The sequence below is a fragment of the Chelonia mydas genome, chromosome 5 (genome assembly GCF_015237465.2).
Source record: "Chelonia mydas isolate rCheMyd1 chromosome 5, rCheMyd1.pri.v2, whole genome shotgun sequence".
NCBI classification, from domain to species: Eukaryota; Metazoa; Chordata; order Testudines; family Cheloniidae; genus Chelonia; species Chelonia mydas.
The window spans coordinates 133,150,999-133,177,967 of record NC_051245.2 but is presented as its reverse complement, the minus strand read 5'-3'; the positions used below and the strand labels follow the sequence as shown (position 1 = coordinate 133,177,967).

The window sequence follows — 26,969 nt, the reverse complement described above, 5'->3', positions numbered from 1 at the left end:
CTCTCTCTGTTATCCTCAGGAGAATGATATCATTCATGGTCACCTGGTTGAAATAGGGTGCTTTTCTTAAGGGGACATTCAGAGGTGCCCGTTCCTGCTGGGCTGTTAGCGTGTGGCTGAACAGAAATGTTCCCCGCTGTTAGCCATGGGAAGGGGGGAGGGGCTAGCCACGTGGTGGGGGGAGGCAAAATGCGACCTTGGAACAAAAGCACATGTGCTATGTATGTAACGTAAACAGCAAGGTTTACCGTGAAAGAGTGTAGCCATTGTTCTATAAAATGTCTCTTTTTAAATCCCACTGTCCCTTTTTTTTTCCTCCACCAGCTGTATGTGTTTCAAGGATCACAGGATCTTCTCCTTTCCAGAGACAAGTGAAGATTAGAAGGAGAAAAAAACGCACACGCGATGAAATGTTCTCTGAGCTCATGCTGTCCTCCCACACTGATGTAGCACAGATGAATGCGTGGAGGCAGACAATGTCAGAGTGCAGGAAAGCACAAAATGACGGGGAAAAGAGGTGGCGGGCTGAAGAGAGTAAGTGGCGGGCTAAAGAGAGGGCTGAAGCTGAAAGGTGGTGGCAGCATGATAAGAGGAGGCAGGATTCAATGCTGAGGCTGCTGGAGGATCAAACTAATATGCTCCAGCATATGGTTGAGCTGCAGGAAAGGCAGCTGGAGCACAGACCGCCGCTACAGCCCCTGTGTAACCAACCGCCCTCCTCCCCAAGTTCCATAGCCTCCCCACCCAGACGCCCAAGAACACGGTGGGGGGGCCTCCGGCCACCCAGCCACTCCACCTCAGAGGACTGCCCAAGCAACAGAAGGCTGGCATTCAATAAGTTTTAAAGTTTTCATAGAATCATAGAATAATAGAGTTGGAAGGGACCTCTGGAGGCCATCTAGTCCAACCCCCTGCCCAGAGCAGGACCAATCCCAACTAAATCATCCCAGCCAGGGCTTTGTCAAGCCTGACCTTAAAAACTTCTAAGGAAGGGGATTCCACCACCTCCCTAGGTAACGCTTTCCAGTGTTTCACCACCCTCCTAGTGAAAAAGGTTTTCCTAATATCCAACCTAAACCTCCCCCACCGCAACTTGAGACCATTACTCCTTGTCCTGTCATCTGCTATCACTGAGAATAGTCTAGATCCATCTTCTTTGGATCCACCTTTCAGGTAGTTAAAAGCAGCTATCAAATCCCCCCTCATTCTTCTCTTCCATAGACTAAACAATCCCAGTTCCCTCAGCCTCTCCTCATAACTCATGTGTTCCAGTCCCCTAATCATTTTTGTTGCCCTTCGCAGTACTCTCCCCAATTTTTCCATATCCTTTTTGTAGTGTGGAGCCCAAAACTGGACACAGTACTCCAGATGAGGCCTCACCAATGTCGAATAGAGGGGAACAACCACATCCCTCGATCTGCTGGCAATGCCCCTACTTATACATCCCAAAATGCCATTGGCCTTCTTGGCAACAAGGGCACACTGTCGACTCATATCCAGCTTCTCGTCCACTGTCACCCCTAGGTCCTTCTCTGCAGAACTGCCGCCTAGCCATTCGGTCCCTAGTCTGTAGCGGTGCATGGGATTCTTCCGTCCTAAGTGCAGGACTCTGCACTTGTCCTTGTTGAACCTCATCAGATTTCTTTTGGCCCAATCCTCCAATTTGTCTAGGGCCCTCTGTATCCTATCCCTACCCTCCAGCGTATCTACCACTCCTCCCAGTTTAGTGTCATCCGCAAACTTGCTGAGGGTGCAATCCACACCATCCTCCAGATCATTAATGAAGATATTGAACAAAACAGGCCCCAGGACCGACCCTTGGGGCACTCCACTAGATACTGGCTGCCAACTAGACATGGAGCCATTGATCACTACCCGTTGAGCCCGACAATCTAGCCAACTTTCTACCCACCTCGTAGTGCATCCATCCAGCCCATACATCTTTAACTTGCTGACAAGAATACTATGGGAGACCGTGTCAAAAGCTTTGCTAAAGTCGAGGAATAACATGTCCACTGCTTTCCCTTCATCCACAGAACCAGTTATCTCATCATAGAAGGCAATTAGATTAGTCAGGCATGACTTTCCCTTGGTGAATCCATGCTGACTGTTCCTGATCACTTTCCTCTCGTCTAAGTGCTTCAGAATTGATTCCTTGAGGACATGCTCCATGATTTTTCCGGGGACTGAGGTGAGGCTGACCGGCCTGTAGTTCCCAGGATCATCCTTCTTCCCTTTTTTAAAGATGGGCACTACATTAGCCTTTTTCCAATCTTCTGGGACTTCCCCCGATCGCCATGAGTTTTCAAAGATAATGGCCAATGGCTCTGCAATCACATCCGCCAATTCCTTTAGTTTTAAACTTTTAAAGTGCTGTGTGGCCTTGTCCTTCCCTCCTCCACCACCCCTCCTGGGCTACCTTGGCAGTTATCCCCCTATTTGTGTGATGAATTAATAAAGAATGCATGAATGTGAAGCAACAATGACTTTATTGCCTCTGCAAGTGGTGATCGAAGGGAGGAGGGGAGGGTGGTTAGCTTACAGGAAAGTAGAGTGAACCAAGGGGCGGGGGGTTTCATCAAGGAGAAACAAACAGAACTTTCACACCGTAGCCTGGCCAGTCATGAAACTGATTTTCAAAGCTTCTCTGATGCGCACTGTACCCTCCATGCTCTTCTAACCACCCTGGTGTCTGGCTCCACGTAACCAGCGGCCAGGTGATTTGCCTCAACCTCCCCCCCCCATAAACGTCTCCCCCTTACTCTCACAGATATCGTGGAGTGCACAGCAAGCAGTAATAACAGTGGAAATATTGGTTTCGCTGAGGTCTAAACGAGTCAGTAAACTGCGCCAGCGAGCTTTTAAATGTCCAAATGCACATTCTACCACCATTCTGCACTTGCTCAGCCTATAGTTGAACAGCTCCTGACTACTGTCCAGGCTGCCTGTGTATGGCTTCATGAACCTCGGCATTAAGGTGTAGGCTGGGTCCCCAAGGATACATATAGGCATTTCAACATCCCCAATGGTTATTTTCTGGTCTGGGAATAAAGCCCCTTCCTGCAGCTTTTGAAACAGACCAGAGTTCCTGAAGATGCGAGCGTCATGTACCTTTCCTGGCCATCCCACGCTGATGTTGGTGAAACATCCCTTGTGATCCACCAGTGCTTGCAGCACTACTGAAAAGTACCCCTTGCGGTTTATGTACCGGCCGGCTTGGTGCTCCGGTGCCAAGATAGGGATATGGGTTCCGTCTATGGCCCCACCACAGTTAGGGAATCCCATTGCAGCAAAGCCATCCACTATGACCTGCACATTTCCCAGGGTCACTACCCTTGATATCAGCAGATCTTTGATTGCGTTGGCTACTTGCACCACAGCAGCCCCCACAGTAGATTTGCCCACTCCAAATTGATTTCTGACTGACCGGTAGCTGTCTGGCTTTGCAAGCTTCCACAGGGCTATTGCCACTCGCTTCTCAACTGTGAGGGCTGCTCTCATCTTGGTATTCTTGCGCTTCAGGGCAGGGGAAAGCAAGTCACAAAGTTCCATGAAAGTGCCCTTACGCATGTGAAAGTTTCGCAGCCACTGGGAATCGTCCCAGACCTGCAACACTGTGCGGTCCCACCAGTCTGTGCTTGTTTCCCGGGCCCAGAATTGGCATTCCACCGCATGAACCTGCCCCATTAGCACCATAATGCTCGCATTGCCAGGGCCCGTGCTTTGAGAGAAGTCGGTGTCCATGTCCTCATCACTCTCGTCACCGCGGTGACATTGCCTACTTGCCCGGTTTCGCTTTGCCAGGTTCTGGTGCTGCATATACTGCTGGATAATGCACGTGGTGTTTAATGTGCTCCTAATTGCCAAAGTGATCTGAGCAGGCTCCATGCTTGCCATGGTAAAAAAGGCGCGGAACAATTGTCTGCCGTTGCTCTGACGGAGGGAGGGGCGACTGACGACAGGCCTTACAGGGTTGTCTTACACGGAATTAAAATCAACAAAGGGGGTGGCTTTACATCAATGAGAAACAAAAACAACTGTCACACAGAATGGCCCCCTCAAGGATTGAACTCAAAACCCTGGGTTTAGCAGGCCAATGCTCAACCCACTAAGCTATCCCTCCCTCTGGTATTTCAGGCAGGACTGAATCTCCATTCAAGTTTTCAAGGTGCCCCAACAGACCTCACCAAAACGATTGTCGGCCGTTGATTTCACAGAGGGACGGGGGGAACAAATGAATACAAAACAAATCTGGTCTATTTCTTGTTTTGATCCACTCCATCTGTCTTTTACATCTTTGGCTGGCAGCAGACGGTGCAGTAGGACTGCAAGCCATCCTCATCTCCTGCCTGCTCACCATAAGATGGTACAATAGGACTGTCTGCAGGACTAAAGAGAATGACCTGGTCGAGTCACTCCTAATTCAGTCCCTGCGCTCATGTCTGCCCAGGCGCTCCTGACCGACCTTACCGAGACGGCCAGGAGCACCTCGGACACGATGAGGATGGTTTTCAGGCCTTTTGCAGACTCTCCTGCCACAAGACAATGGGTTGCTGCTGCTGTGTAGCGGTACCGCATTGCATCTGCAAGCACCCAGGAGACATACGGTTGACAGTGAGCTGAGCGGGCTCCATGCTTGCCGTGGTATGGCGTCTGCACAGGTAACTCAAGAGAAAAGGCGCGAAACGATTGTCTGCCGTTGATTTCACAGAGGAAGGGAGAGCCTGACGACATGTCCCCAGAACCACCCGCGACAATGTTTTTTGCCCCATCAGGCATTGGGATCTCAACCCAGAATTCCAATGGGCAGTGGAGACTGGGGGAACTGTAGGATAGCTACCCACAGTACAACACTCCAGAAGTCGACGCTAGCCTCGGTACTGTGGAAGCACTCCGCCAAGTTAATGCACTTAATGTACTTAGAGCATTTTGTGTGGGAACACACACAATTGACTATATAAAAACGATTTCTAAAAAACCGACTTCTATAAATTCAACCTAATTTCGTAGTGTAGACATACCCTTAGAAGGCATCCGGGAGTGAGCCCAGGTTGCAGTCACACAGACAGCAGAACTGCTGACATTTCCTGTTCTGAGCTCTCTGATGTTTATCCGTAGCAAGAGTTCCTGCTGGGACCACTGACCTTGTGTCCTGAGGTGCCCGAGATGGGTAGGCACCGTGAGCACCGAGTCCAAATGATGGCTGTCTGGCTGGTACAGTGAGGCCAGCCAAGCCTGAAGGGGTCTGAGATGCAACCTTGCATACTGCACCACGTATATGTACAAGGCCTTGTGACCCAACAGACTGAGTGGGCCTTGACCTGTGACGATACTGACTGGAAATGGGCTTCTGGGATGAAGGCCCCGGCCTGGGTAGAATCGAGCACTGCTCCGATAAACTCTATCCTCTGAACTGGGACGTGTGTTGGCTTCTGCTCGTTTATCAGCAGGCCCAGTGCTCGAAAGCTTACTTGGACGAGGTGGTTGCTGGCTTTCACCTGGGACTTGGACTGGCCATTGACCAGCCAGTCATTGAGATCTCAGGAAGGCTGCCATTATTACGGAAGCAGGAGAGATGGTCCAAAAACAAAAAGGGGGCAGGATCTGGTATGGTGACTGGTGTAATGCCCTCGGGTGCCTCGGCAAAAGTTCTGCTTGGAGCCCCCTGTCATAAATATAAAGGGAAGGGTAAAGCCCCTTTAAAATCCCTCCTGGCCAGAGGAAAAATCCTCTCACCTGTAAAGGGTTAAGAAGCTAAAGGTAACCTCGCTGGCACCTGACCAAAATAGCCAACGAGGAGACAAGATACTTTCAAAAACTGGGAGGAGGGAGAGAAACAAAGGGTCTGTGTCTGTCTGTATGCTGCTTTTGCCGGGGATGGAACAGGAATGGAGTCTTAGAACTTTTAGTAAGTAATCTAGCTAGGTATGTGTTAGATTATGATTTCTTTAAATGGCTGAGAAAAGAACTGTGCTGAATAGAATGACTATTCCTGTCTGTGTGTCTTTTTTGTAATTTAAGGTTTTGCCTAGAGGGATTCTCTATGTTTTGAATCTAATTACCCTGTAAGGTATCTACCATCCTGATTTTACAGAGGTGATTCCTTTACTTCTATTAAAAGTCTTCTTGTAAGAAAACTGAATGCTTTTTCATTGTTCTCAGATAAAAGGGTTTGGGTCTGTGGTCACCTATGCAAATTGGTGAGGATTTTTACCAAACCTTCCCCAGGAAGTGGGGTGCAAGGGTTGGGAGGATTTTGGGGGGAAAGACGTGTCCAAACTACGTTTCCCATTAAATCCAGTTAGAGTTTGGTGGTGGCAGTGGAGATCCAGGGTCAAAAGGATAAAATTAATTTGTACCTTGGGGAAGTTTTAACCTAAGCTGGTGAAAGTAAGCGTAGGAGGTTTTCATGCAGGTCTCCACATCTGTACCCTAGAGTTCAGAGTGGGGGAGGAACTTTGACACCCCCGAGTGTCCTTGAGGACCAGGCAGCAAGGCTGAGGCAGATGGGGGTGGCTGTCTGCACCTGTAACTTTTTTGAACAGGTCCTGACAAGGCAGTGGGCCTGGGAAGAGGGCAGGCTGTTGGGGCTTGAAATATTTCCTCGAAGGCACCGGGGCATGGAGATTCAAGGACTTGAGGGAGGTTCTGGCATCTTTCGGGCTATGCAGTTTGCTGTTTGCTCTGAGAAGAGCGAAGTCCTTTCAAACGGAAGGTCTTGAAGAGACTGCTGGACCTTTGCCTGTAGGCCAGAGGACTGAAGCCAGGGGCCCCTTTGCATGGGCACTGCTGATCCATAACCCCGGCTGTCGCATTTGCTGTGTCAAGGGTGGCTTGTGGGGAAGCCCTGGCCACAGTCTTCCCTTCCACCAGAGCAACAATCTCCTGCCTGGACTCTTGGGGAAGCGAGTCTTTACATTTCAACATGGAGTGAAAGTCATATCTGCACAGCAGTGCCTGTTGGCTGGAACTGTGGAGCTGTAACCACTGGTAAAATAGATTTTCCTACCAAAAAGGTCTTGCTTTTTGAGTCTTTTGACTTGAGCGTTGCCCCTTACAATCCTGGCCTTTCCCTCTCATTGGCTGCCGAGGCCACCAAGGATCCGGGAGGGGGATGGGAACATACGTACTCTTACCCTTTGGCGGAGACATAGTACTTCCTATCTGCCTTCTTTGACTTGGGGGACAGTGAGGAAGGGGTTTGCCACAGGGTTTTAACTGGACCCATGATGGTCTCATTGAGAGGCAGAGCTACCTTCGACAGGGTCACTGCAGCCCAGATGTTGACCAGGTTGTTGGAGGACTTTTTAACTACCCCCACTTCCAGCCCTAAGTTCGAGGTCACCTTCTTCAGTAACTCCTGGTGAGCCTTGAAGTCGTCATGGGGAGGCAAAACACCTATCCCTGCCGCTAGAAGTTTTTAAGGTCAGGCTTGACAAAGCCCTGGCTGGGATGATTTAGTTGGGGATTGGTCCTGCTTTGAGCAGGGGGTTGGACTAGATGACCTCCTGAGGTCCCTTCCAACCCTTATATTCTATGATTCTATGATTCTTTGGGGGGGGGGGGCAGGAGGAGGAGGCAGCCTGCACCAACATGGGACCTTCCTTCTCTCCTTCTCCAGCAACCAGATCCTGTAGCTCCAGGTCCTGAGAGTCAATACCTAGCTCAATATCGTAGTCCAGATCAGCTGCTGTTTGGTGTGACAAAGGAATCCTTCTCTCAGACACCACTGAGTAGGAGCCCCTAGGCAGCAGAGGAAAACCCCACCGGTTCCAAAAAGGCCATTGTAGCTGCATGGACCATTGCCTACTGGGCCAGGAGCTCAGAGAAACCCCTGCACCGGGATCCACCATTGCATAGGGCTGATTGGTGGGATGTGGGTACCAGTCCCTTGGCTGGATGCAAGATTCAAACTCCAACTTGGATGATGAGTCACCTTGTGGGGACGAGGGGGTTGTGGTACCCGTCAGCTCCAAGGGACGGTGCTGAGGATCCAGGGATCGGTGCCGAGATGGGGAAGCCTGCTTCAACATCAGCAGAGAGCAAGGGGCCTGGTACCAAACAGGAGCTCAGGGCAACATGCTCCCTTCTGCTTGCCCGCACTTCTGGCACCAACTGTTGTACTGCCAGCAATGGTGGTACTGGAAGTGCCAGCAAATCCCTGGCCACAACAAACGCCTCTGGGATGGATGGTACTGTGACCCTGCTGGTGCCTCGCTGCCCCTCTGGTGCCGGCGGCTGGTTGGATTCATAGAGCCTGTGAACAGGGCGGAGTCGACGGTATCACCTGCGGAGGAGGGGCAGAGGAGTGGCTAGATGCAGGTCGCACTCCCCTGCACTCCCCATGCTTGTCCATTCTTAGAGATGAGGACCCTCTCAGACAGCTGCTTCTTCGGTTTCTTTCTTGGCCTGGGCTTGGGGAACGGTGCCGAGAGTCCCATATGGACTCTCTCTGCAGCAGCTCTTTGTACCAGCATTGAGGTACACGGTGCCAAGTTTGACTGGCTCAGCTCTGAAGAAGGTTTGAGTGCCGCTTCCATCAGGAGGGACTTCAGCTTGGCCTCCCTGTCCTGTTTCACATGTGGACTGAACTGGTGGCAGAGCTCACAGCGATCCGCAAGAGGAGTCTCATCCATGCACTTTAGACAGCTAGAGTGTAGGTTGCTCAAAGGCATGGGCTTGCCGCAGGAGGCCCCGGGTCTGAAGCCCGGAGACTGAGGCATGCCCAGTTCCAGGAGCTATGAGAGTCCAACTAACTATTTACATCCTGGAAGCCTGGGAAAGATGACTTGGGTTTGGAACAGGATCTATATCCCCTCCTGTGTGCTTTGGCAGGAGCAATGGACATCTTTGATTTGTCTGAGGAGTTGGCCACCACCTTACACACCGATGCCCCAGATAATTTCCCCTCCTGAACACTTGGATGATGCTAAGGTCACTGCTGCCTGGCCAGCTGCCTTCCAGGCACACAGCTGCATATTCTGACAGGTAACGGCATTGCAGCCCCTGGCTGAGGACCAAAAGGCATCCAGATGGGAGTCAGAAGTGACGGATGCGACCAGGGAAATTGTTCTGAGAGCCCCTAGATCCAAGTTTTTCCTATATTTGAGAGGGACAGATTCATACAGGCCGGTCAGTCCTGCTGGGCAGAGCAAGGGACGTAGCGGGAGCTCTCAGGGTTACAGAGACTGCCTCACAGTGTTGTGCCCATCCTCCTGTCTGGTAGGGGATCTTAGATTGAAATCTGCCTCTGAAGGCATTGCTGTGTCCTTACCTAGGCACGTCCCTGCTGCATTGACCTTAGGAAGGGAAATAAACGCTGATTTGGACTGGTGCATGCTGTACCGTCTCTTAGCCGCCTTGCTCTGTCTCTCAGTGTCTTCTGGGGCTGCCCGTTCTTCCCAGACCATGTCTATCAAGGCCACACTGAGAGAAATACGCGGTTCGGTTTGGGATCCTCAGGGACAATACTGTGGGGGCGGGGGCAGGCGTGTTGCACAGGGTGTTTTTGCCTTGCAGGCTCCTGTAAGCAGTACATACAACATCTGAGGAGGCTCTTAGAAGGAAGACATGGATAACGAGCAATCAGCTGTTGTGACTGTCACGGAGTCCCTGGGCGATGCTCTGGAACTGCTCCCCATGAAGCCAGTCAGGACTCTGGGGCAGTCTCCTTCCTGTGAGCAGCCTGTCTTCAGGACACACAGCTCACACAGCTTCCACCTTCCTGGGTCTGACCTCGGAGCATTCAGCATCCTCTGCCCCTCCGTGCGCTTCCCCCAGCGAGTCCGCTCAGGCAGGGCTCCTGGGGAAGCCAGAGGGTCCTGCACCCCAACTCCGCATTCAGACTTGACTCTCAGCCAGCCAGTAAAACAGAGGTTTATTAGATGACAGGAACATGGTCTAAAACAGAGCTTGCAGGTGCAGAGAACAGGACCCCTCAGCTGGGTCCATTTTGGGGGGCAGTGAGCCAGACAACCATGTCTGCCCTTCACTCCATGTCCCAGCCAGCCCCAAACTGAAAACTCCCTCCAGCCCCTCCTCCTCTGGTCTTTGTTCCTTTCCCGGGCCAGGAGGTCACCTGATTCCTTTGTTCTCCAACCCTTTAGCTCTCACCTTACAGGGGGGAAGGGCCCAGGCCATCAGTTGCCAGGAAACAGGGTGTCGGCCATTCTCTGTGTCCAGACTCCTGCACACACCTGCCCTCTAGGGCTCTGCAATGACCATACACCCTTACCCCACCCCCTAGATACTTAAGAACTGCATAGGGGAAACTGAGGCACCCCCACAATATTCGGAGGAAACATTAAGAACAGTCCCACTTCGTCACATCTCTCCCCCCTTCGAGATCGAACTGAGCGGGGTCACTTTACCCGGTGACCTGGGGAAGTTCGAAGCCACCAACGTTCCCATGGATGCCCCAGCATCTCTCCCATTCCTTGGTAGGAGTTACACCAGGCCCTTCCAGTTTCACGCCCTCCCTTAGGTCGGGGGTGGTCGATAGCACTCGCAGGCCGCCTGTGGGAAGGTTTCTGCGACCCGTGCCCTTTGGCCACCCCAAAACCCCAGGGGGTCAAACTGGGATCAGGTCTTCTCCCCGACAAGCTGGCCATCACCTTCCGCTCCTACTGGGGGTCCGAGGGGCCTGGCCCCAGGAAACTCCACACAGACATATAGGTTGGGGTCAGGAGTGGGAGCCTGTCCACCTCCCCACCCATCTGGCTGACGGAGTCTACGGCCTTGGGACCCAGCAAGGGAGCTGGACACCGGGGCTTTTCCGCAGGATCCCCCTGGTTCAAATCTCCAGCCTGCTCAAAGGCAGTGAGGTGGGCATCCACATCCCCCCCTTCCTTAACCAGGGGCAGCAATTTAGTCTCGAGGTTCCCTGCGGAGCTGGCCCCCCGGGGTCTATCCCCACTCACACCTGGGAGGTCCCCTAGGCCTCTCCGCTCCCCCACCGCCAGTTCATGCTGCTGCTGCTTCTGCAGCTCTTTCTCGGGCTCTCGCTGTCTCTCACAGTCCTCTTGCTCTCTCGGACTCAGCTCTAATCCCGTCCGTCTCCGATCCCCGGATGGGAAACCCGATCGTGAAGACCCTCGTCTAGTCAGGGACAGGAGTCTTGGCGATGCCTGGCTACCACTCCAGCTGCTCACAGATCCTGCTATCGCCCCATTTGGGGTCAGGAATCTGTCCCTTAGAGCGGTCATCCTCCTCCAGCTGCACGATTAACTGTGCTTTGGTGAACTTTCCAATGCTCAACCCTTTCCTTCTGCACAGGGTTACAATGTCCTTCTTAAGGAGATGGTGACAGGCCATCACTCCGCTCTTCCCAAGTTGTTGTGGACTCACAGGCCTGTGTGCTCTCAGCTCCCCACGGTTTCCAGGGAGAACCCCTAGTGTGCCAGCCCTTCTCAAGGTCACCACCTCTTTGCCAGGGTCGAGCTGCAGACTCCTCCGCCCCTGGGACCGCTCGCTGCAATCCCCCGGGGGACCCTGTTACTGCAAAAGTCCTTCTCTCTGGTCACACACTTCCAGGAGTTAACCACCCCCTGAAACCGTCTCTCTCTGAATCTTCAGCACGCCTGGTACCCGTCAATCCCCCTTCGTTTTACTGCTCCCCAGTCACTTACTGCAGGAAGCGCCGTCCACGGGGTGCAGTACATCCCACCGCTGCCACCAGCTGTCACGGAGTCCCTGGGCGATGCTCTGGAACTGCTCCCCATGAAGCCAGTCAGGACTCTGGGGCAGTCTCCTTCCTGTGAGCAACCTGTCTTCAGGACACACAGCTCACACAGCTTCCACCTTCCTGGGTCTGACCTCGGAGCATTCAGCATCCTCTGCCCCTCCGTGCGCTTCCCCCAGCGAGTCCGCTCAGGCAGGGCTCCTGGGGAAGCCAGAGGGTCCTGCACCCCAACTCCGCATTCAGACTTGACTCTCAGCCAGCCAGTAAAACAGAGGTTTATTAGATGACAGGAACATGGTCTAAAACAGAGCTTGCAGGTGCAGAGAACAGGACCCCTCAGCTGGGTCCATTTTGGGGGGCAGTGAGCCAGACAACCACGTCTGCCCTTCACTCCATGTCCCAGCCAGCCCCAAACTGAAAACTCCCTCCAGCCCCTCCTCCTCTGGTCTTTGTTCCTTTCCCGGGCCAGGAGGTCACCTGATTCCTTTGTTCTCCAACCCTTTAGCTCTCACCTTACAGGGGGGAAGGGCCCAGGCCATCAGTTGCCAGGAAACAGGGTGTCGGCCATTCTCTGTGTCCAGACTCCTGCACACACCTGCCCTCTAGGGCTCTGCAATGACCATACACCCTTACCCCACCCCCTAGATACTTAAGAACTGCATAGGGGAAACTGAGGCACCCCCACAATATTCGGAGGAAACATTAAGAACAGTCCCACTTCGTCACAGTGACCTGCACAGGATGTGCCACGTTTGTCTTCTCCCAGAGGACAGAAGCGACTTCGTCTGTACAAAGTGCAAGCTGGTCTCCATATTGGAAGAAAAGGTTAAAGGACTAGAGAACCAAGTATCAACGCTGTGTTACATCAGAGAAAATGAAGAATTTCTGGATAGCAGTCAGAGTTTGGTTCTGGAGGCACAGCATACTGAAGAATCAGAGAGGGCAGCACAGAACGGGGAAGAATATTGGCAGCATGTGACCTCCAGAAGAAGAAAGAGGAGAACTTATGTACCCCCAATGCAAATAGAGGTAAGAAACCGATTTCAGTCTCTCTCCACAGGTACTACTGCAGAGAGGGATTTGGAAGAGCCCTCTGAGGAAAGGGATAGGAAGAAGACCCCATCGACCGGAAGGCATGAGATGCATTGTCCTAGGGATGGGGGTTCCATGACCACCACTCCCAAGAGGTGGAGATGGGAGGTGGAGGTCGGGGACTCCCTCCTAAGGGGAACGGAGCCATCCATCTGCCGACCAGACCGGGAGACTCGAGAAGTGTGCTGCTTGCCTGGAGCTAGAATTCAGGATGTGATGGAGTGTCTGCTGAGACTGATCAAGACCTCGGACTGCTACCCCTTCCTATTTCTCCACGCGGGCACCAATGATACTGCCAAGAATGACCTTGAGCAGGTTACTGCAGAGTACATGGCTCTAGGAAGAAGGATAAATGAGTTTGAGGTGCAAATCAAGTTCTCGTCCATCCTCCCTGTTGAAGGAAAAGGCCCAGGTAGGGATCGTCAATTGTGGAGGTGAATGCGTGGTTACGCTGTTGGTGTTGGAGAGAGGGCTTTGGATTCTTTGACCATGGGATGTTGTGCCGAGAAGAATGATTGCTAGGAAGAGATGGGATCCACATAACGAAGAGAGGGAAGAGCATCTTCACAGGAAGGCTTGCTAACCTAGTGAGGAGGGCTTTAAACTAGGTTCGCCGGGGAATGGTGACCTAAGCCCAGAGGGAAGTGGGATACTGGGAGGAAACACAAGGAGGAGGGTGCAAGAGGGGAAGCCTCCGGATTCATACTGAGAAAGTGGGGCAACCAGCTAGTTATCTTACTAGCAAGAAGCCTGGGAAACAAGCAGGAAGAATTGGAAGTCCTGGGACAGTCAAGGAACTATGATGTGATTGGAACAACAGAAACTTGGTGAGGAAGTTCACATGACTGGAGCACTGTCACGGATGGGTATAAACTGTTCAGGAAGAACAGGCATGGGAGGAAAGGTGGAGGAGCTGCATTGTATGTAAGAGAGCGGTATGATTGCCCAGAGCTCCAGTATGAAACTGGAGAAAAGCCTATTGAGAGTCTTTGGGTTAAGTTTATAGGCGAGAGCAACAAGGGTGACGTAATGGAGGGCATGTGCTATAGAAGGATGCGGTAGACGAGGCTTTCTTTGGACAACTAACTGAAGTTTCCAGATCACAGGCCCTGGTTCTAATGGGGGACTTCAAGCACCCTAACATCTGCTGGGAGAGCAATACAGCAGTGCACAGACAATCCAGGAAATTTTTGGAGAGTGTTGGGGACAACTTCCTGGAACAAGTCCTGGAGGAACCGACCAGGGGCTGTGCTCCTCTTGACCTGCTGCTCACAAACAGGGAAGAATTGGCAAGGGAAGTAGAAGTAGGTGGCAACCTAGGCAGCAGTGACCATGAGATGGTTGAGTTCAGGATCCTCACAAAAGGAAGAAAGGAGAATAGCAAATTATGTACCCTGGAGTTGAGAAAAGCAGACTTTGACTCCCTCAGAGAACTGATGGGCAGGATCCCCTCCGAGGCTAATATGAGGGGGAAAGGAGTCCAGGAGAGCTGCCTGAATTTTAAAGAAGCCTCATTGAAGGTGCAGGAACAAACCATCCTAATGTACAAAAACAATAGCAAATATGGCAGGCGAGCAGCTTGGCTTAACAGTGAAATCTTTGGTGAGTTTAAACACAAAAAGGAAGCTTACAAGAAGTGGACACTTGGACAGATGACTAGGGAGGAATATAAAAATATTGCGCGGGCATGCAGGGGTGTAATCAGGAAGGCCAAAACACAATTGGAGTTGCAGCTAACAAGGGATGTGAAGGGTAACAAGATGGGTTTTTACAGGTATGTTAGCAACAAGGAGGTGGTCAGGGAAAGTGTGGGACCCTTACTGAATGGGGGAGGCAACCTAGTGACAGATGATGTGGAAAAAGTTGAAGTACTCAATGCCTTTTTTTGCCTCGGTCTTCACAGACAAGGGCAGCTCCCAGACTGCTAACCTGGGCAACACAGTATGGGGAGGAGGTGAGCAGCCCTCAGTGGTGAAAGAACAGGTCAGGACTATTTAGAAAACCTAGACATGCACAAATCCATGGGTCCAGATCTAATGCATCCAAGGGTTCTGAGGGAATTGACTGATGTGATTGCAGAGTCATTTGCCATTATCTTTGAAAACTTGTGGTGATCAGGGGAGGTCCCGGATGATTGGAAAACGGTAAATATAGTGCCCATATTTTTAAAAGGGAAGGAGGAGAACCCAGGAAACTACAGCCTCACTTCAGTCCCTGGCAAAACCATGGAGCAGGTCCTCAAGGAATCCATTCTGAAGCACTTGGAGGAGAGGAAGTTGATCAGGAACAGTCAACATGGATTCACCAAGGGCAAGTCATGCCTTACCAACCTGATTGCCTTCTATGATGAGATAACTGGCTCTGTGGATATGGGAGTACTTGTGGCACCTTAGAGACTAACCAATTTATTTGAGCATAAGCTTTCGTGAGCTACAGCTCACTTCATCGGATGCATACTGTGGAAAATACAGAAGATGTTTGTTTTTATACACACAAATCAGGAAAAAATGGGTGTTTATCACTACAAAAGGTTTTCTCTCCCCCAACCCCACTCTCCTGCTGGTAATAGCTTATGTAAAGTGATCACTTTGTCCTTACCCATAACTATTTTACATTTGGGGACAATGTATACCTTCAAATCAGCGGCACTGCTATGGGTACCCACATGGCCCCACAGTATGCCAACATTTTTATGGCTGACTTAGAACAACGCTTCCTCAGTTCTCGTCCCCTAATGCCCCTACTCTACTTGCACTATATTGATGACATCTTCATCATCTGGACCCATGGAAAAGAAGCTCTTGAGGAATTCCACCATGATTTCAACAATTTCCATCCCACCATCAACCTCAGCCTGGTCCAGTAGACACAGGAGATCCACTTCCTGGACACTACAGTGCTAATAAACGATGGTCACATAAACACCACCCTATACCGGAAACCTACTGACCGCTTTTCCTACCTACATGCCTCCAGCTTTCACCCTGACCACACCACACGATCCATTGTCTACAGCCAAGCTCTGCGATACAACCGCATTTGCTCCAACCCCTCAGACAGAGACAAACACCTACAAGATCTCTATCATGCATTCTTACAACTACAATACCCACCTGCGGAAGTGAAGAAACAGATTGATAGAGCCAGAAGAGTATCCAGAAGTCACCTACTACAGGACAGGCCTAACAAAGAAAATAACAGAACGCCACTAGCCGTCACCTTCAGCCCCCAACTAAAACCCCTCCAACGCATTATCAAGGATCTACAACCTATCCTGTAGGATGACCCAACACTCTCACAAATCTTGGGAGACAGGCCAGTCCTTGCCTACAGACAGCTCCCCAACGTGAAGCGAATACTCACCAGCAACCACATACCACACAACAGAACCACTAAGCCAGGAACCTATCCTTGCAACAAAGCCCGTTGCCAACTGTGCCCACATATCTATTCAGGGGACACCATCACAGGGCCTAATAACATCAGCCACACTATCAGAGGCTCATTCACCTGCACATCCACCAATGTGATATATGCCATCATGTGCGAGCAATGCCCCTCTGCCATGTACATTGGTCAAATTGGACAGTCTCTATGTAAAAGAATAAATGGACACAAATCAGATGTCAAGAATTATAACATTCATAAACCAGTCGGAGAACACTTCAATCTCTCTGGTCACGCGATTACAGACATGAAAGTTGCGATATTACAACAGAAAAACTTCAAATAGAGACTCCAGCGAGAGACTGCTGAATTGGAATTCATTTGCAAATTGGATACAATTAACTTAGGCTTGAATAGAGACTGGGAGTGGCTAAGTCATTATGCAAGGTAACCTATTTCCCCTTGTTTTCCTAACACCCCCCCCCTTCCTCAGACGTTCTTGTTAAAACCTGGATTTGTGCTGGAAATGGCCCACCTTGATTATCATACACACTGTAAGGAGAGTGATCACTTTAGACAAGCTATTACCAACAGGAGAGTGGATTTGTTTGGGGGTGTTTGGGGGGGAGAAAACCTGGATTTGTGCTGGAAATGGCCCACCTTGATTATCATACACATTGTAAGGAGAGTGATCACTTTACATAAGCTGAAAGAAAAGGAGTACTTGTGGCACCTTAGAGACTAAGCAATTTATTTGAGCATAAGCTTTCGTGAGCTACAGCTCACTTCATCGGATGCTATTACCAGCAGGAGAGTGGGGTGGGGGGAGAGAAAACCTTTTGTAGTGATAAACACCCATTTTTTCCTGATTTGTGTGTATAAAAACAAACATCTTTTGTATTTTCCACAGTATGCATCTGATGAAGTGAGCTGTAGCTCACGAAAGCTTATGCTCAAATAAATTGCTTAGTCTCTAAGGTGCCACAAGTACTCCTTTTCTTTTTGCGAATACAGACTAACACGGCTGTTACTCTGAAACCTGTGGATATGGGGAAAGTGATGGACGTGACACATGTTGACTTTAGCAAAGCTTTTCATACCATCACCCATAGTATTCTTTCCAGCAAGTTAAAGAAGTATGGGCTCGATGAATGGACTATAAGGTGGATAGAAAGCTGGCTAGATTGTTGGGATCAATGAGTAGTGATCAACGGCTCGATGTCTAGTTGGCAGCCAGTATCAAGCAGAGTGCCCCAGGGGTCGGTCCTGGGGCCGGTTTAGTTCAACATAGAATCATAGAATATCAGGGTTGGAAGGGACCTCAGGAGGTCACCTAGTCCAACCCCCTGCTCAAAGCAGGACCAATCCCCAACTAAATCATCCCAGCCAGGGCTTTGTCAAGCCTGACCTTAAAAACTTCTAGGGAAGGAGATTCCACCACCTCCCTAGGTAACGCATTCCAGTGTTTCACCACCCTCCTAGTGAAAAAGTTTTTCCTAATATCCAACCTAAACCTCCCCCACTGCAACTTGAGACCATTACTCCTTGTTCTGTCATCAGCTACCACTAAGAACAGTCTAGATCCATCCTCTTTGGAATCCCCTTTCAGGTAGTTGAAAGCAGCTATCAAATTCCCCCTCACTCTTCTCTTCCGCAGACTAAACAATCCCAGTTCCCTCAGCCTCTCCTCATAACTCATGTGCTCCAGTCCCCTAATCATTTTTGTTGCCCTCTGCTGGACTCTTTCCAATTTTTCCACATCCTTTTTGTAGTGTGGGGCCCAAAACTGGACACAGTACTCCAGATGAGGCCTCACCAATGTCGAATAGAGGGAACGATCACGTCCCTCGATCTGCTGGCAATGCTCCTAAATATACATCCCAAAATGACGTTGGCCCTCTTGGCAACAAGGGCACACTGTTGACTCATATCCAGCTTCTCGTCCACTGTAACCCTTAGGTCCTTTTCTGCAGAACTGCTGCCGAGCCATTCGGTCCCTAGTCTGTAGCGGTGCATGGGATTCTTCCGTCCTAAGTGCAGGACTCTGCACTTGTCCTTGTTGAACCTCATCAGATTTCTTTTGGCCCAATCCTCCAATTTGTCTAGGGCCCTCTGTATCCTATCCCTACCGTCCAGTGTATCTACCTCTCCTCCCAATTTAGTGTCACCTGCAAACTTGCTGAAGGTGCAATCCACACCATCCTCCAGGTCGTTTATGAAGATATTGAACAAAACCGGCCTCAGGACCGACCCTTGGGGCACTCCACTTGATACCGGCTGCCAACTAGACATGGAGCCATTGATCACTACCCGTTGAGCTCGACAATCTAGCCAACTTTCTATCCACCTTATAGTCCATTCATCCAGCCCATACTTCTTTAACTTGCTGACAAGAATACTGTGGGAGACCGTGTCAAAAGCTTTGCTAAAGCCAAGGAACAACATGTCCACCGCTTTCCCCTCATCCCCAGAGCCAGTTATCTCATCATAGAAGGTAATTAGATTAGTCAGGCATGACTTGCCCTTGGTGAATCCATGCTGAATGTTTCTGATCACTTTCCTTTTCTCTAAGTGCTTCAGAATTGATTCCTTGAGGACATGCTCCATGATTTTTCCAGGGACTGAGGTGAGGCTGACTGGCCTGTAGTTCCCAGGATCCTCCTTCTTCCCTTTTTCAAAGATGGGCACTACATTAGCCTTTTTCCAGTCGTCCGGGACTTCCCAGGATCACCATGAGTTTTCAAAGATAATGGCCAATGGCTCTGCAATCACATCTGCCAACTCCTTCAGCACTCTCAGATACAGCGCATCCGGCCCCATGGACTTATGCTCGTCCAGCTTTCCTAAATAGTCCGGAACCACTTCTTTCTCCACAGAGGGGTGGTCACCTCCTCCCCATGCTGTGCTGCCCAGTGCAGTAGTCTGGGAGCTGACCTTGTTCGTGAAGACAGAGGCATCTTTATTAATGATCGATGGGATGGATTGCACCCTCAGCAAGTTCGCGGATGACACTAAAATGGGGGGAGAGGTATATATGCTGGAAGGTAGAGATAGGGTCCAGAGTGACCTAGACAAATTGGAGGATTGGGCCAAAAGAAATCTGATGAGGTTCAATAAGGACAAGTGCAGAGTCCTGCATTTAGGACGGAAGAATCCCATGCACTGCTACAGGCTGGGGACTGACTGGCTAAGTAGTAGTTCTGCAGAAAAGGACCTAGGAGTTACAGTGGATGAGAAGCTGGATATGAGTCAGCAGTGTGCCCTTGTTGCCAAGAAGGCCAACGGCATATTGGGCTGCATTAGTAGGAGTATTGCCAGCAGATCAAGGGATGTGATTATTCCCCTCTATTCGGCACTGGTGAGGCCACACCTGGAGTATTGCATCCAGTTTTGGTCCCGCCACTCCAGAAAGGATGTGGACAGATTGAAGAGAGTCCAGTGGAGCGCAATGAAAATGATTAGGGGGTTGGGGCACATGACTTACGAGGAGAGGCTGAGGGAACTGGGCTCATTTAGTCTGCAGAAGAGAAAAGAGTGAGGGGGGATTTGATAGCAGCCTTCAACTACTCACAGGGGGGTTCCAAAGAGGATGGAGTTAGGCTGTTCTCAGTGGTTGCAGATGACAGAACAAGGAGCAATGTTCTCAAGTTGCAGCAGGGGAGGTCCATGTTGGATATTAGGAAACACTGTTTCACTAGAAGGGTGGTAATGCGCTGGAATGGGTTACCTAGGGAGGTGGTGGAGTCTCCATCCTTAGAGGTTTTTAAGGCCTGGCTTGACAAAGTTGGTGTTGGTCCTGCTTTGAGCAGGGGGTTGGACTAGATGCCCTCCTGAGGTCTCTTCCAACCCTTATCTTCTATGATTCTATGCTGAGCGGTGTCACTGCGATTCTGATCTGGCTCCTCTTTGTCTGTCTTAGATGTTTCCTTGGGCGGTCGCTCTAAACCGGAAACTGCCCTCTTACACGTGGATTCGAAGGATCCCAGCTGGAATCAGAGAGCTGTCCCTCCTCCCAGGGGACACTGAGGCTCCTGCACCTGCCAGACCTGGATTCGTGCTTCCTTCTCTCAGAGCTGCCCCTCCCTGAAGAATCGGCAGCAGCAGACTCTGACCCAGACCACGCTGAAGGATCCTGTGCCGGGGCTTAACTCCCCTGAGCTGCTCTGCTTTTCCTTTGGGTTTGGGGAGGAGAAGAAGCCTGATGACTGTGAGGTCTGCTCCACCTGCCCCAGTGCCCTCCACACAGACAGCAGGGATCCTGCAGGGGGCCCAGCTGCACCCAGGTGGTGGGGGAAGCCTGATAAGCAGCAGCTCCAGCACACTCAGAAGCCCTAAATCGTCAGGAGTCGACATTAACGCTGCCAAGATGCACGACTCGAGAACAGTGTCCCACAAGCCAACAGCCCTGGGACTGCGAGGGGGAGGGGGTAAATGAGGGGAGGAGGGCAGGAAGGGGCAGTCGGGACAGTGATTGGGGAGAGGGCGGGGGGACAGAACAGCAGCTTGCCAGCGCAGGGTTAGGGGCAGGTGAGTGGAGCCCCTCTCTCAGCACTGGGGAGGCCGGTGTCCGTGTGAGCAGGTCAGGCTGGACAGGCTCAGCAGCAGGGGACCAATGGGTGAGACTAGTCAGGAGAGGGTTAAACTAGCTACGGAGGGGGCGGACTAGGGGGGCAGACACTTGGCAACCGTCCGCCCTGTTGCTTAGTCTTGGGGCAGGGCCCCCAGGAACCCAGGTGTCCAGGGCAGGATGGAAATTAGTTCTCATTGCTGCTGTCTCAGTGCTGGGAGCCAGGAGGGATTGGGGGGAGGGTACTAGGAGGGGCTGGGGACACTCCTGGGTGAGGACCAATGTCACAGGCCAGTACCACTGACACAGGGGAATCGGGACTGGTGAGTGAAAATCCTGTCAGGAAGGGCAGAGCAGGGCCGGGGGCAGGAAGTCCATCAGAGAGACCCCCACAAGCCAGGGACAGTTCAGCAGTGCCAGGCACTGAACGTTCATGGATCATCACCATGCTAACTGAGACAGCACAATCAGGGGCCTGGCTACAGCCCCCACATTGGGGACTGAGCAGGAAGAACAGCTCTTTACACGTATATCGATAGTGTGCAGGAGAACCTGCCTGACCCTGGGCGCTCCAACTGCGAGCAATGGTCTCAAGTTGCAGTGGAGGAGGTCTAGGTTGGATATTAGGAAAAACTATTTCACTAGGAGGGTGCTGAAGCACTGAAATGGGTTACCTAGGGAGGTGGTGGAATCTCCATACTTAGAGGTATTTAAGGCCTGGCTTGACGAAGCCCTGCCTGGGATGATTTAGTGGGTGCTGGTCCTGCCATGAGCAGGGGGTTAGTCTAGATGACATCCTAAGCTCTCTTCCGACCCTCATTGTCTATGACATGTGCTGTGATTTCTGCTGCCAGGAGTAAGGCAGCCCTGGAGTTTCTGCACGTTACAGGGGCTGATTCTCTAACTAACTCTCCAGCCCAAGTCAATGTCAGACCCTCCTCCTGAGGAGTGAAGAGGAATCTGACCTTAGCTAAACTCACTCTAGAAAAAAGACAAAATGAACAATGAAGGCTCACCAGTGAGCAGCTTCTCCCCAGGGCTGGGTGAATGCAGCGCTGCCTGCTCGTGTGACTTAACTGTGCATCTCATGATAGTGGGTGGTTTTGTTAAAGCCCGAGCTCCTGGGATTAGGGGAGTCTTCGCTCTTTTTTAAAAGTAATAAGAGCAGCAGTGAAAACCCTGAAAATTTGTCCCCGAAAGGCTCAAACCAGAAAGCAAATAAAAATAATCTCCAATGCGTAGACTGGTAGACTGTCGGTCCTTCATCAGTTCAGACTGAGCCGATCACAACACATCTTCCAATCTTCTCTCGCTCTGGCCATCCTTCGCCATGCTAGTCCATATCTCCTTGATAGGAAATCCAGTTTCCTTTTGAAGACCTGGCACCTGAGATTCTTTGCAGCCTCTCGTCGTTCAAATGCCTCACTGTCTCTGGAGTGGGGATCGAGGAACGTGCAGAGAACCGAGACTTGGTTTTCCATGTTGTTTTAGCCATTGTTTTCAGCCACCCGCTGGCTGGGTCGTCAGTGGCGCGTTAACCTCTCCAATTTAGCTAGTTTACAGCCTCAGAAAGAGGGATTATACGCCCCTCCACAGAGGAAGCAACCCCCTCGCTGGGCTGACAGTCTGACACCTTGACAGCATGGTTAGATCTGCCGGAGAATGCACTCCGCTACCATTGCTGTCGAACAGCCAGGGTTACCGCTGCGCCACGCTGAGGCGTTGAAGTAGGATTTGCAGCAGAATCTCCAATATTATTCCCACAATACTCATGACACTTAAGATAAGGCAAACTCAGCATTTTGTGGGCCTGACTTGTGATGTTTGAACACTTGGGGCTGTCGATATTGGGATTCCCCATCACTCGGTGTCTGGGCATTGAGCCAAGACATCTCAGAGCCCTGTTCTAGCTCTAGGTTCTGACAGCGTCACTATCGTAGCCGGGAGGAACAAACCCCTCCGTGCAGGAATCGCTGGGTACGATTCTCTGGCCTGGGTGACCAGAAGGCCGTACTAGTCGTGTCTGATGGGACCTTCTGACCTTTGCACCTCTGCTGCTCTGCCTGGGAAATGACCACATATGAAGGGCGGGGGGTCCTCCGAAGCAGCTGCAAGTGGGACTGGTAGCAGAAATCTGGAGTGTTTGGGGAGGGAACAGCATGACAGTCCCATTCTGGAGGGTGTCAAAAAAGTCTTTCACGTGAAAACCTCCATCCTGCAGTCCCCCGCTCCCATGTTAACACTGACTCCTATGAGAAAATGCCCCTCTGGGCCTTCCGTCCCCTCCCCCCGCTCACACTGACACCACCATCCCCGATGTGGATCCCTGTGTCCCTTCCACCTGCTTACATCAACACGCCCCTCTCTGTGTCCGTGGGCCAGGCCTTGCCTTGCACTCACCCTCGTTGTGGTTGTAGAGCTCACGCAGGGTGTTCAGACTCGCATTGAACCAGGCCTGCCAGCGCCGTGCACGCCAGGTCTGCTCATCCCAGTGCTGTGGGTCCACGTTCCGCGCCATCCATTCTGTGTGGGGCTCCACCCTCCGCTTCTCGCTGGTGTAGTCCACGAAGAGCTGATCGTCCACGTAGCCGGCAGCACTGTACCAGGGCAGCCCCGGGCCGGGCTCCGACACCACTGTGTTGTATATGCGCGTGGTGTGCAGACCTAAGGGAGGGGAAGATTGGGGGGGGGAGGGGGTCAGATCGAAGCTCCTGACAATATGAGAGAAGTAGCACCAGGCCTCAGGAATGCTCCTGTGGGAGGGAGACCTGGGAATGGGCCCACACAACAGCCTGTCCAGGGAAAAAGAGGGGTCAGGGTAGGAGGTGAAAGCCGGGGGGGGGGGGAGGGTCAGGGCTGGAGAGGGGCAAAGGAAGTACAGGGGGCTGGAGTGTGTGTGAGGAGTAGGGGAGCAGATGGGGAGAGTGTACTGGGGGTACGGGGGCTGAAGGGAGTGAGACGAAGGAAAGGCGGCCCAGGAGAAAGGGCAGGGCTGGAAGTGGGGGTGAGGAGCAGGAGTGGGATGTTATGGGGGAGTGTGGCGTAGGAGAAGGGCTAGGGGGCAGAAGCTGAAGCTGGGGGGAGGGGGAGGGTTAGGGGGAAGTGTCCAAGCTGCAGGTGGGAGCCAGGGCCCCAGCTGTTTACATAATTTACTATAATTTATTAAGAACATAAGAATGGCCATACTGAATCAGATCAAAGGTCTGTCTAGCCCAACATCCTGCCTTCCAACAGTGGCCAGTGCCAGGTGCTTCAGAGGGAATGAACATCAAATGAACACCCTGTCACCCATTCCCAGCCTCTGGCAAACACAGGCTAGGGACACCATCCCTGCCCATCTTGGCTAATAGCTCGCAGCTCCTGGCCATTGCAGTCTGAAGTCACAGAGATTGCTGGAAGTCATGAATTCCATGACTTCTGTGGCCTCTGTGAAAAAACCATAGCTTTAGTCATGATTTTATATACCGTTATCATAACCCCCCTTAGTTCTCTCTTTTCTAAGCTGAAAAGTTCCAGTTTTATTAATCTCTCCTCATACGGCAACCGTTCCTTACCCCTAGTCATTTTTGTTGCCCTTTTCTGAACCCTTTCCAATTCCAATATATCTTTTTTGAGATGGGGCTGTACGGTGAGACTTTGGCAAACCAGTAAAGTGCCTGAAACCACTATGGCTTATTGCTAAAAGCAGCCAAGTCAGCAGGCTGTAAATTAGCCAAGTCAGCAGGTTTAGCTTAACCAAGGGGGGGAGGGTTTGGGGGGGGGGTTGGGTGCCATAGAGAAGGTAGCTTGACCCCGTGTCCTTCCTGATAAGAACTGTGTTGTAGTTGCTGATACATGCAACTTAGAAGAGCAGGATGTGCCCCAGGAATGGGCCTCAAGGCTGCAAACTCTGAAAAAACCCGCACCTGGTTAATCGATAATCAGAAGGAGCCTCTTGCTTGCCCATTGGAACTGCTTGCTTAACAAATTTGCTTTAAGGGACATGTCATTCTATTACTAATGTATAAATAAGGGGGAAAAGTTTGAGGTGGTGGGACTCTTCAGGACTGGACTCTCCCTCTGGCTGCATCTCGTGTTCCCCACTAGCAGACGGGCTGCCGCTGTGCCACTCGAGAGCCACACTCAGCTTTGGTCATTATCGAGGGTTGGGAGTGTTTTACTAACCTGTTGCGGAGGTGTGTATAAGTGCTTGAGACTAAGTAAAGTTTAGCTTTAAGTGAAAGCACTCTTGTGTTGTCCTGTTTGTGCCGCCATCTATCGGTCGGCCGGCCATGTCTCCCCTGATTTATTTCCTGACACCACCTCACACAGAGTAAAAGTTACCAAGAGCTTTGGGTTGAAAGAACCCTGGGTAACAGGGCAACCACATCTGCATGCAGTATTCAAGGTGTGGGCATATCATGGATTTATAGAGAGGCAATATGATATTTTCTGTCTTATTATCTATCCCTTTCCTAATGATTCCCAACATTCTGTTCATTTTTTTGACTGCTGCTGCACGTTGAGTGAATGTTTTCTGAGAACTATCCCCTATGACTCCAAGATCTCTTTCTTGAATGGTAACAACTAATTTAGATCTCATCATTTGATATGTGTAGTTGGGACTATGTTTTCCAGTGTATTACTTTGCATTTATCCACACTGAATTTCATCTGCGATTTTGTTGTCCAGTCACCCAGTTTTGCAAGATCCATTTGTAACTCTTTGCAGTCTGCTTCGGACTTAACTTATTCATGCTGTGGCTGCACCCTAGGTACCCTGTTGGGACCAGGCCCCCTGTTGTGCCAGTCACTGCATGGGCCCTGCCCCATGGAGCTCACAGGCTGATCACCCGTCCCTACAGTCGGGTTTACCTCATAGATCCACAGGCAGGACCAGGGCCAAAGCAGGGGGTGGGGAGGGGCTGCAGCCACTGAACCCCTGATCCCTTCACTCCAGTGAGCATCACACTGACATCAGACACAGCTCAGGGGAGTTACACACATATCTGAGGTTTGGGGCCTGGGGATCAGGCTGACACAGGCTGGTGCCTTGTTCAGTCCTGTCAATTCCTCAGTGTCTCAGGGGATATTTAGTCTCAGACCTGGCAGACTCTCAGTGTGGACCCTCACTCACTCACACAGCCCCCGTGGAGCCCTCCCTCACCTGAGTAACTGTAAGCGGGGGAATGGTCCCGCTATTGTGAGAACTTTCCTGGATTCTGCACTACCCCACTGAAGTGGGCTACTGAAAGGATCTGAGTCCTCGCTCCCACTTCCTTTAGCCAGAGGCCTCCCTGCCCTTGAGGACTCCCCTTCCACTCTCCTACCTGGCAGAGTCCTCGTAACCCCAACAAGGCTGGGCCCAGGATTCCTGGGGGGCTCGACCCCCAACCCTGCTGTGGTCACCTAGGACAGGGGTTAGTACTCTGGGGTACTCTCTCTGCACTGGGCAAGTCCCTGACCCACTGATCATTACAGACAATTTAAAGCAAATATAAGCTGTTTAATCGACAATTAATTTAAAAAAGAATAAGGAAAAATGGGAAAGGTTAAAGAAAAACACATCACCCCGCTCTGTGGCAGGGAACATCACAAACAGTGCCTCTGGAACATCAGGGCACTTCACAGTCTGTTCCTTGTAAGTCCCAGGTCTCCTTCTCAGGCCCTGGCTGTGCTGTAGGGATGCTGCGGGTTGGACACTTGCTCTGGTGGTGGCCACACATCTCCGGACTTTGGGCGGTAGGACCCTTCTTCCCAGCATCAGCCCCCTCCCAGTCTGGCCTGCAAGGATCCTTGGCTGGGGGTGTCTTTCTGTGCCCCTTTGCCCATGGTCCCCCCTTGGCTGGCCCCAGTTGCTCACCATACGTGGCTCTAGCTCCAGCCCCCGCCCCACTGTTCTAGCTCCAGCTCCACTCTGCCTCAGCACTGATGCTGCTGCTCTGCCTCCAGCCCCCTGGGCTGCTTCTCTGGCCCCTCTGGCTCTGTGGCTGCAGCCCTGCTCCCAGCACAGGATCTGCTCTCCCTGGGCTGTGTCTTTGGCTCGATGGCTGCAGCTCTCCCCCCAGGACAGGTCTGCTCTGAGGGCTGTTTCTGTGACACTGCTCCCAGCTCAGACCTGCTTCCTGGGCTGCTTTTCTGGCCCCTCTGGCTGGCTCTGCTCCCCAGCTCAGCTTGGGCCCCTGCTCTCTCCTTAGCTCGGCCCCACTCCATTGGACCCAGGCAATTCCAGCTCACAGGGAGGATGGGACCCCCGGCCTCCTGA

General features: G+C 51.5%; 1 protein-coding gene across 2 annotated transcripts in view; it reads right to left on the bottom strand.

Annotated features, from left to right (window-relative positions):
- The window catches only part of LOC102940274 (class I histocompatibility antigen, F10 alpha chain), a 133,589-nt gene that overhangs the window by 19,087 nt on the left and 87,533 nt on the right, over positions 1 to 26,969 (bottom strand). For both annotated transcript variants that reach the window (XM_037902414.2, XM_037902413.2), the window contains exon 2: positions 23,127 to 23,390. In XM_037902414.2, the coding sequence (XP_037758342.1) occupies positions 23,127 to 23,390 (264 nt within the window). The remainder of the gene's footprint in view (positions 1 to 23,126; positions 23,391 to 26,969) is intronic.